At 38.1% G+C, this 11,575-nt stretch overlaps 1 protein-coding gene across 2 annotated transcripts in view; it reads right to left on the reverse strand.

The window, feature by feature from the left end:
• Window positions 1-10,786, reverse strand: part of LOC121929437 (coiled-coil domain-containing protein 102B-like) — a 34,501-nt gene extending 23,715 nt beyond the window's left edge. For both annotated transcript variants that reach the window (XM_042465007.1, XM_042465006.1), the window contains exons 1-4: window positions 10,736-10,786; window positions 8,971-9,582; window positions 7,903-8,120; window positions 4,328-4,430 (exon numbers count right to left, since the gene is read on the reverse strand). In XM_042465007.1, the coding sequence (XP_042320941.1) occupies window positions 4,328-4,430; window positions 7,903-8,120; window positions 8,971-9,558 (909 nt within the window). In that variant the 5' untranslated portion in view covers window positions 9,559-9,582; window positions 10,736-10,786. The remainder of the gene's footprint in view (window positions 1-4,327; window positions 4,431-7,902; window positions 8,121-8,970; window positions 9,583-10,735) is intronic.
• Window positions 10,787-11,575: the final 789 nt, after the last annotated feature.

Here is an 11,575-nt window from a genome sequence, read left to right on the forward strand (position 1 = left end):
TAAATGTACCAGACTACAAAATCTAGCAGTGAAGAGCATTCTTCACAGATACAGTGAGCATATCAAAGAACATGGAACACATACATAGTAAGTGATTAGCAGTAACAATACAACATGAAGAAAACCAAGATGAAAACATACATAATTTATTACAACCAGGAGAAGAAAAACATGAAGGCATAGACACTGAGGGAAAAGGAGCCTCTGGACATGCAGTAGATATCAGCATATAGCCAACTGCAGATCAGGAACATGTGAAACATGGATTTATAAAAAGTTTGGAAGACAGCAAAGATATATTGCACTTACACAGAGAAAATCAATCCCAGAACCAAGGACATAGATGTGAAGTATCTCTTTTTAAGAGGTTAGTAGGAACAAGGTTTATAATCCTGCAGTACTCTCCCACAAAATAGATGATAGCATGAGTTTTAGCAAAAGCTTTACCAGGAGAATTTTACAATAAGCTGGTAAGGGGAAAAATGATTCTAGGGTACTAGAATAAGCAACGCCCAAGTTAGGACCCAGTGATCCATGAAATGAAGATACAGCACACCCACGCCATACGCGGGCACACTATATGCAGCTTTACCCTTACGTGGAAGGTTAAGCTGCTGTAAAATGAATGGTGCCCATGCCTGTGGCGCATATGCCGTGCCAAAATGCTCCCATTGAAACTAATGGGGTTTCAGCTTATGCGTTTCCCTCCATATGTGGGGTGTGTGTGTCCAGAATGGATCCCCGCGTATGCAAAGGGCCCACTTTATCTGGCTAAGAGGCTAGTAAAGGGTAAATGCATGTAGCGGTGAGGAAGGGCAATTTTAGTAAGAGAGGAGTTTATGGAAAGCAGCAATTAAAGAAACATCTTGTTGCTATAAGCTTTTTAGTGTGATATAAATAGGTGTCAGTGTAGATGTTTTATCTGACTTTTTCTATTATTTAATTTTTACCCAAAAAATTGCATCCTATGTCATACAATTCAACAAAATAACAGCAACAATTCCTCCCTCCCCATTCTCTCTCTTTATCCTATTAACTGCAATTAATGTGTTATGTTCACAAGGAGAGTTCAAGGCTTATGGCCAACTGGTGTTCCTTTTGCTGAGTATGGCTGTTCTAAGCCTTGGTTAAAAAGTAGCAGTTAAAGACTTTGATGCAGACATAATAATAAACTGATGCCAACTATATAATAAACTGATGCAGACTACAGATATAATTTAAGTATTTTAGGCCCTTTCCACTCCGTACATACTAGGGTTGCCCAGGGGCGTCTCTTCCAGACGCCCCCAACCCTAGTATGTACACAGTACGTACAAAATGGCAGCACCCATTCTACATGGGCGCTACCATTAGGACGTCATGATCGCACTGCCTCCAAACAGGGCGGCGTGGACGTGATGTCTTGGCACCGCGGAAGGGCACCTGTGTCGCTGGCGCAGCCAGGTGGAGAGCATCGGGATAAAAATTAAAGGAGAGGGAAACAACAAGGATATTATCGTGGGAGTGTACTACAGACCCCCAAGTCAGATGGAGAAATTGTATGACGCCTTTCTAGAACAGATGACCATACACTTAGAAGGAGAGATGTAGTAGTGATGGGCGACTTCAACTATCCTGATATTTGCTGGAAGTGAAACTCAGCAAAATCCTCAAGGTCTAGCAAATTCCTCACTTGCCTCGAAGATAATTTCATTGTCCAAAAGGTGGAAGACACAACAAGGGGGTCAGCTATTTTAGATCTGATCCTAACCAACAAGGATGACTTGGTTAGTGGGGTGCAAGTGGTGGGATCATTAGGTACTCCAGAGGACAGGATCAAAATTCAAAATGACCTGAATAGACTAGAAAGCTGGGCCAAAACTAACAAAATGAAATTCAACACAGAGAAACTGCACTTAGGGCAGAAAAATGCACAGATACATGATGGGGGACATGATGGGGCTGAACAAGACTACCTATGAAAGAGATATAGGAGTCCAAGTAGACCACAAGTTGAACATGAGTCAAGAATGTGATGCAGCAGCTAAAAAGGCCAATGCCATTTTAGTCTGCATCAATAAAAGTATAGTGTCTAGATCAAGAGAAGTAATAGTGCCACTATATTCTGCTTTGGATGGCCATCTGTTGGGTATGCTTTGATTGGGATTTCCTGCATGGCAGGGGGTTGGAATGGATGGCCCTTGTGGTCTCTATCAACTCTACGATTCTATGATTCTATGATACTGGTACAATTTCTGTGTTCAAATGAAATCCAGTTACATGCAACTTGTAGAAAATGATTTGGATTTAACAGTTCTAGGTGTGTCACAGCCTTCAAAGTATCTAGCATTCATTTGCTGTGGAATCACTCAATAATTTGATTCCTTTGCCATGTATTATAGAAGGAGAAATCTTCAGTTTATCTCAGATATATATTTCATACATAGTTCTAGCCTTTCAATAAATAAAAACAATGTGGAACTTAATGGTGCAAGATGATGATTGATATTATATAATACCTGAAGACAGGCTAAAGCAGAGTGATAATTACGAGTTGCACTCATATTTCAAATACTTTATGCAATCAAAATACTAACTCAGTGCATGTGCAGTTTTATAATGTTTTTAAGAATGATATATTTATCCTTTCATTTGGTTAAAAACTTCAGATTCTGCATGTTTTGGATGGAAGTGCTTCTACCACTCAGAAGGGAAAAAAGGCCATCTATTCTGTCTTTTTTCTGTTAGTGGTATGATATTTTTCTCAGGTATGAAAAGACAGAAGAAGCAGTGGGAAAACATGTGAGGGCTGGAGATGGAAAGTGTCTACGCATTTCATAAAATTCCATGTGACACTGTAATTACTCAGTAAAGGTTTTATCTAGAAATACCCCCCCCCCCACCCCCCACCCCTGGCTCTCAATTTCTGTTCAATTAGATTTGCCTGTGGAACGTGGCTTTATTTTCCTCAAGACTCCCTGGAGGAAAACATGTTGTATTTTCCACCAAGTTAATTCCATATATCTGTTATCACAACTAGCTGTATAGTCAAATCATGCAAGAAAGCTTTTTTTTTTTTTAGTAAAGTATCATAATGAACAAATTCATTTTCTGTGGGAATCCATGCCATTTGCAAGTCTATACTGCACACCAGTGGTCAGCAAGAGAACATACATGTTTCTGTGGTAAGAGTTCCACAATAATATTTCAGCAACTCTTTTTAATGGAACACCAGAAAGCAACATAAAGATCTGACAGCTGTATCTTTCTATATATGTATCAGTTAAGAAGAAAGTCTCAGTGAGCTCAATGACATGTACTCCCAAGTAAATTCATTCAGGATTGCAACAAGGGGGGAGGATTAAACTTGGCTTTGGATTTTATGACTAATATATAGGTACATTGAGTGTCAAAACTCAGTCACAACTAGGCAATCCTGAATTAGAGAGAGCAAATGGATTGGGCTTTACTGTCTGATGCTTTCACCTCCAGCAAAGATGAAACAATTTGAATTTGGCTGTCATTTGCACAATATATTTTGTCCCTTTTGTATGGCTGAATAAAGTTATTACTGTTGTGCGTATTTTGGATTTAGGTAGGGTTTGCTGCTTAGCTAACATGGCTATCTCTGGACACATAACCTGAACAATTTTCTTGGATTTTGTTTGAATCTAAACAATGTTCTCTTCACCTCAACTTATGTGATCAGGTCTCTTTCTGGGTTTGTGTTAGTTAATTGGCTTTTAAATAGGCTAGATATAAATGTGCCTTCAGCAAGTGGCAATATACTTTTGGTTGTTCAAGGACAACTCTCTCCCCAGTTCTAACTGTCCCTGTATCCTGCTGGTATTTGGAACGAGGCATCCAGGAGCTTTCATGAAAAGGAGGTCATGAAAGACCTCTTCACTGAATAGAGTCACACTTTTCTAGACACAAGCCTAAGGGCATTAATTCTGCTGCAAATATTGCTAGCTGCTATTATGCTGAGCTGCTATGCATCTTCATCTGCACACAGTGAGATCCAAATGCTTTTTACACACCTTTTTTCTCTATACATGCAGGTATCCTAGATAAGGATGAACAGAAACGGACAGACATGAAGCCACTGAATAGTGACATTTCAAACAGATAATTATAGTATTACTGTTGGGTATTATCTATTAGAAACCTGGTGGTGTAAATGCAAGTCAGAAATAAGTAATAAAAACAAAGTAATGGGGAGTTTATCCTCCATTCTACTTAAACACAATCAGTGGGCATGCCTATATTTTTTTTACACAAAAACTAAAACAGGAGGTGTATCCATGCATTTTTCCATTACCCATGACAATTTCTTTTTGTAAGATACCTGCTTTTCCTGCTTGTTCTTTTGTAACTCCTCATATTTCCATTTCCACAGAGATCTCTCTGACTTTACCTTCTCTATTTCTTTTTCCAGAGATGAGCGGATCCTACAGTGCAACAAAAACAGGATTTCAGAAGATTACATTGTCTCTAGGACTATATTGTTTGACCTGTCCTACTGCTATAGTTGCATTAGCACAGAAAGAGTAAGATTTCCAAATGCAATGGGCAGCCCAGTCCTGAATCTTAGTACAGTGGTACCTCGGGATACGAAATACCCAGGTTACGAAATTTCCGGGATACGAAAAAATCCCATTGGAAATAATTGTTTCGGGTTACGAATTTATTTCGGGTTACGAAAAAATTTTTTGGTGCTTTTCGGCGCTTTTTCGCACGAAACGCGGCTTTTCCCCATTAGCGCCTATGGCAATTCGGCTTACGAAGGCTTTTCGGGTTACGAAAGCGGCCGCGGAACGAATTAATTTCGTAACCCGAGGGAGCAGTGTAAGCCAAAGCATATGTAGTTTTGCTAATACTGTTCTAATGGTGTCTGTTGGATTATATCTGAGACTGAAGCACGTGACAATAAATTATTCACAATGTTGTGCAAGATTAATTTAAAGGAGTTTAATCCTATGCTACTTTCACAATACATAAATAAAGAACGAGGCCAGTTACACTGGGTAAAGCTAAAGGGTAAGACTAATGTACCTTCCCTAAAATTAACCTTCCTACAGTCAGAGGTATATGCATCAACAATTCGACTTGCAAAGGAGGCCCATGTTTACCTCCAAATGACCAGTCACAAAATATGTTAAATGTAAGGTGGTGCTGTTGTTGTTGTGTATCTTCAAGTCATCTATGGTAACCCTAAGGCAACCCTATAATGGGGTTTTCTGTGGCTGAGAATGTATGACTTGCCCAAGGTGGGTCTCCATGGCCAAGCGGGTAATCAAACTCTGATCTCCAGAGTCTCCAGAGTTGAAGTCCACTGCTCAAACCACTATACTACATAGGTGATGAAAACACTGACTAGCAGAGTGAGATGAGCCCCTTCTAAAATGGTCAGGTAGACTTGGACCACTAAGATGCCTAAGAATTAAAGCCCCTTTAGGAATTATCAATCAGAAGTACAGAAAATGATCACTATTTCGCTACTGGTTTCATGGTACTCATATTACCGATTTCAGATGATGAAGATGATGCTGCTGACTACAATGAAGATTATTGTTTTAATGCAATGTATTGGGTTTCCCTATTTTGTAAAACATGACAATAATGTATCATCTTCTACTGTAAAAACAGTTCTGAGGCCCTGAAATAGTCACATAGTATAGCAAACTGAGATCTTTCGCCATTTGGAACAGCACTTCTGGGCAAGAAAGCATGATAAAATTAGAATGTATTTTGACACATTGTTCCTTCCCATATAAATTTTGCCCAAATTTTGTTCATTTGGAAAGAACCATATCAATGGGTCTGTTTTTCTAATTCCTCCTAGTATGGTATGAAGGGGGGGGGGACCATACTGTCAGTTACTGTGGAATGATTTTTGATGAACTGTGAAATGGAATGCAAATAACTCCAGGTGAGGAACAATAAAATTTACAAATATGAAACTTGAATACTATCCCTATGTAACTGAAATAAGTGCTCTTGAAAATTACGTATAACATTTTGTGAAATTTATTGTTTGCCTTTTCATATATAATTGAATATGCTGGACATGAACAACACAGTGATATCAAGGGGACTTAAATGTGTATCACTTTGACTGGATCATTCCCTTGAATAGTGTCAAGACACATAATGGTCTATTTACAAAGAGGCTGATATAGAACACAAAGATCTCAAAATAATAATCTCATAACATTAAATAAGGAATCATTACAACCAGTAATGAATATCTACATTATTTCTCCATGAGAAATAACTGCTCCTTTAGTTTCCCAGCTTTTCCTGTCACCCATACTTTTTTAATTTTAAAAATAGAATCATTATTTTCCTCCTATATTAATCTACTTCCCCAATACAAATCTACACTTGAAGAACTGTAATTATTCATTTTTATTATAAGCAATATAATCATATGACTCCTAACCAAATAAACATCATGCAGATTTTTTAATATCTAGTCATTATACTGGAGAGGGGGAAATGTTTTCCCAGAAGTCATTTAATGGAAATTTTTCATCTTCTCTGTATTTTAATATAGCTTCCTGGTCATTCTTCAGTTAAAATCTTCAGTTTGCTCATCCAAATGGCTATCTGTTGTGGGTGCTTTGATTCTGTGTTCCTGCATGGCTGGGGGTCGGACTGGATGGCCCTTGTGCTCTCTTCCAACTTAATGATCCTATGGCATGCAGTATGTAAATATAAGAGCCAGTGTGGTATTGTGAGACTAGGACTCTTGAAGACCAGGGTTTGGATACCCACTTATCCATGGAGATCCACTGAATGCTCTTGAGTAAGCCACACTCTTTCAGCTTTAGAGGAAGCCTGTGCAAACCTCCTCTGTATAAATCTTGCCAAGAAAGCCACATGATAGGGTCAATATGCATCGAAATTCACTTGAATAGCCATGTATGCATTAAATCACAGTTTATTATGGAACTATTTCTGTATGCATGTGCCTAAGTTCATATTTTGGGGGAAATGAAATCAGTCCACTGGGTATTGGTGTTGTACTCCTGCACTGCCCCTTAAAATAATATTCTGTCTGGGCATAAATCTTTCTTGTGTTTTGTCTAGCTACTTACTGTATATATTCAGGTATAAGTCTATAAATTTTGGTCAAAAAACTAACCCTAAAAGCCTGGGTCAACTTATTTATGGGTCAATGTAAGTACTGTACTTCAACTCTTATTTTAAAAAAGGAACCGTCCCCTTATAAAAGGCAAAAACGTAATCTATAATGGAAGCACTGATCCCCACCCCCTCTATTCTCTCGTTCATCCAATCTTTAGTATGAACAGTTATTCCTGCCTGAATTTTCTAAGTTCTTTGGCATTGTTATCCTTTTCTTCATCCTTTAGATCCTTTGTTACATGCCCCTAAATTTTACCCTCGACTTGACCGTGGGTCATATCAAAATCCATAATTTTGGCCCCAAAACCTGCCCTTGACTTATATATGAAGCTGACTTATAGTTGAGTATATACGGTGCACACTTTTGGCAGCTAATAAATATTTAGTATTGTTAGCAACAGTTGCTGCCAGTAAATTAGAGAATAAATTATATTCAGTGCTACTCTCCTCTGTCAATAGGATGTTTTTAAAATGTTGCAAGAGAAACCCTAAAGCACAATGATAACCAGTCAGAGAACTTGTACAGACATTTTAGAAAGACATGTCACAATTTTCCTAGTTTGTTCTCAAACACCCATTGCAGACATAACAAGACTGATATATCTAAGAGTAAAATATGAACCATGTCATGGGGAATTTGACACTGGGTCTAGCCTTTCCATCATTGCAATGTATTTTATAATTTAATTCCAAAATGGACTGCAAGGAGGTCCATATTAAAATATTTCTTGGAAAAAAAATTCCAACGAAAGGAAATAGATTTTTACGTACTTTTGCTCCTTCTGTAAGGTTTTCTGTGATTCATGGAGTTGCAGATGCAACACTGATACATGTACTGTTTCATCATTCTGACAATGTATTGGGTCATCTTTGCTTCTGTTAGAATTTTCCTGAAACACTGGAATGTATTTGTCTCCAGAATCAAGAATTTCAAGATTAATTCTCATATCCTGATGATCTCTTAAAGGATGTCCACTTGCATAAACTTCCTGAAATGAAAGGTGCACTTATTAACAAAAACTAACTTGTATAGGTTTTGTAGCATACTTTCACAACACTGAAATGATGTGGGGACAATGTATTGAACTGAAAATATTGCACCATTAAATATTCAATAACAAGGCAGAGCTACCATGGTGTAGTGGTCTGAATATTGGACTACAACTCTAGAGACCAGTGTTCAAATCTGTTCAGCCATTGAAAACTGGTGACTTTGGACATGCCACACTCTCTCAGGCTTAGGGGAAGGCAAAGGCAAATCTTGCCAAGAAAACCCTGTGATAGGTTGAAAGTTGAAAATGACTTGATGGCACACAACAGCAAGAACAATATTTTAATGGAAGGGAAGGGGTAAAGGCTACAAATATGGAGATATAGGGGTGGAGTCTGGTCTTCTGACAAACATACACATCAGAAATATTAGAAACAACACTATACCATAACCTTATACAGTGGATCCTCTGCTTACGTGGGGGATTCGTTCTGGATCCCTCCGCGCAAGGGAAAGTCCACCTATGCTTGAGCCCCATAGGAAATAATGTGGTGTGTGTATGTGGTGGCATGGCATGGTGTGTGCATGCCACAGGTGCGCACACCATTGTTTTATTCCCCATGCAGTTTTCGCATAAGCTGGAAGCTGCATAAAATGTGTCCACGCATGGCCCGGGTGCACTGTTTGTGTCTACTCAGAAGATAGCTAGGCTTGGGTTTAGTGGGATTTTCCGCCTGGTTTGTAGGTATGGGATTCCATATTTGGTGTGTTTAAAACTGTGGATATTTATTTTTACTTATTTTTAGTTTGGATATTTATTTATTTAAATAACTCACATATTTACTTACCTGGCAGATACTTTCTAATTCAAAAATCTTTTTGTTCTGGGCAAGTTTAACAGAATCTTTCTCCAAAGGTTCTAAACAATCATTTTTCCTCCAACACATTTCAGAAGAACTAAAGCTATTTTTCCAAATGTTTTGAGCTCCCATTTCCTCCTTTTCAGCAAGTAAAGCTTCATTTATTTTTTTCAGGGCACTTAGCTGTTTTATTGACTCTTCCAGCTTAAGCTTCAGTTGCCTCCCCTCATCACGAGCTTTATTTCTTTCTACTCTGACTTTGCTCCATTTCTCCCGCCAGTTGGCAGTGCAGTCTGACCACCAACGCATGGTCTTCTCCATTTGGGCTGTCCTGGCTTTGGCTTCTTCAAGTTCCTGAAGTCTTAGCTCCTGGGAAACTTCCCAGTCATTGCCACCATAAATATTCATACATGGTGGATAGGACAAAGGAGGAAAGACTCTTGGAGATATTAAATTTGAACTGCAGTTACTACATGTCCTTGCATAATCTCTTTTTTCCTCTTCATAAGGCTCCTTAGCTTGGTTTTGGAGAAATTGCTTCTTTTCCATTATGTTGCACGCAGAGTCAGTATTCATGCCTCAGAATACTACATTCCACACCTAAAGCAAAGAGAGCTGAAATTAAAACATTCTAAGCAAATATTTTGAAAACAATTTTAAACAAATGTAAACCTTTTAATCAGCCTACAGGATCATTAAGAGACACAATTCAATGCCAAATCTCTGGTTTATTTCACTGCATCTAAGACTAGACTCATCCATAGCTTGACTTATATAATTAAAGTTAATTTGACTTTTATTGTTATCCACAGTCACACTGATTTTTGCATACCATGATCTGTGTGGTAGTTACAAACTCACATACTTTTGCATGTGAATTTTGACATGGGATGTCAAAGTCCTATTTTGGGGATAATATGTTTTTTACCTAATAGTGGAAACTAGATATGTCTGGGTTCATACCAAATTCAGCACTTACAAAAATAGACTGCTTTTAGTTTGACTGATTTAGAGCCAGTCTGCTTTGACTGAGGTCCTGAACCTGAGAAGATGCGGGAATCCAAAGATATGTGCCTCCCAGCCTATAACTGGCAATGCAAAAATTTCTATAACTATTTCCCCCCAGAACTTCATGAAATTGGCAGGCTTAGTATCCCCTTAGGAATGGTTCTGCTTTCACATTTTAGAAAAATATTCATTCAGTATTTATTTATATATTAATGGATGTGTTATTGTTTTGCAAGAACTTTTCATTTCAGAAGATATCAAGAAAGGATGCACACAGTCTCCTTCAGCTGCTTATGTTTATTATACAAGATTGTACATGACTGAGGCATCACTATTAAGCTTTCAAGGTTGCATAAGAATAGATGCAGCATGTGGGAGGGGAATTTTTATTTTATTTATTTATTTTTTTGGGAAAGGGGATGATTTGCTTTTTCACTCTTGCTCCTGATTTTAGGACAATTTACATGGAAATGGCACATAACATAGAAGTGTCCCAGGTGAGAAAGCTGCAAAATTTCAGGGGGATAGGTTCAGGGCCTAGGGAGTTATGAAACATGAAATCTAATCTGAGGCTTTTTAAAAAATTAAAAATGTGAATTATGTGTGAATAATAAGGAAGCACTACTCAAGTTAAAAGAAAACCACAGGCATGCTCACCCAAACACAAATTCAAATGAAAATTATTTCTTTTCTTCTTATGAAAGTGAAAATAAAGTTACTACTTAATTATGTATCATATACATACCTGAGAACAAGTGGGGTGCTGTGGTTTGAGCATTGGCCTATGACTCTGGAGGCTAGGGTTCAAATCCCTGCTCAGCCATGGAACCCCATTGGGTGACTTTGGGAAAATCACACTCTCTCAGCCTCAGAGGATGGCTATGGCAAACCCCCTGTAAAGACATTTACCAAGAAAAATCAATGATAGGTTTGCCTTAGGGTCAACAGGAGTTGAAAATTACTTGAAGGCACAACTACACACTTGGAACTAAATTGCAGCAAATTTAAACCTCTGATGAATAAATGTGAAATTCCTTTCTTTCTGGAATGATTCATTGAACCAGAGCAAGAGAGAGAAACAAAGAAGAAGCCATCCTACTTTGAATACTAAGTGGGGGGGGGGGGGGGGAAGTCTCACCATGACATAGCAATTTAAAAAGCTGAGAGAAAATAGCGCACTTCTTGATTTTTTAAAATAACTAAAATTACTTTCCCAAACCACAGTGATCATCGACCATCCGGTAACACAAGAAGTGTTGCCATATTTTCATAATAGCAATAAGTGATAGTCAAAGTTCAAGATATGCTCATGTGGAGTTGACTATCAGGAAGCAGCTACAGATATTAACAAATTTATATCTAAATACTACATGACATTATTAATTTTAGTTAACCTAGTATGTATTTCTCTTTAAAATTTTGTGCAGTTCATAAATGATGTAGGCATTTCTGCCTTTAAGGTCTTATTCCCCAAAATAGAGGATTGTTGGCATTCTGTTGAGCCCATATAAAAAGAGAAGCCCTCAGATAGGGGGAATTCCTTACAATAAGGGATACTTGCCAAAACTAAGGCGGGATACAAACC

This window comes from Sceloporus undulatus, chromosome 4 (assembly GCF_019175285.1).
Source record: "Sceloporus undulatus isolate JIND9_A2432 ecotype Alabama chromosome 4, SceUnd_v1.1, whole genome shotgun sequence".
Lineage (NCBI taxonomy): Eukaryota > Metazoa > Chordata > Lepidosauria > Squamata > Phrynosomatidae > Sceloporus > Sceloporus undulatus.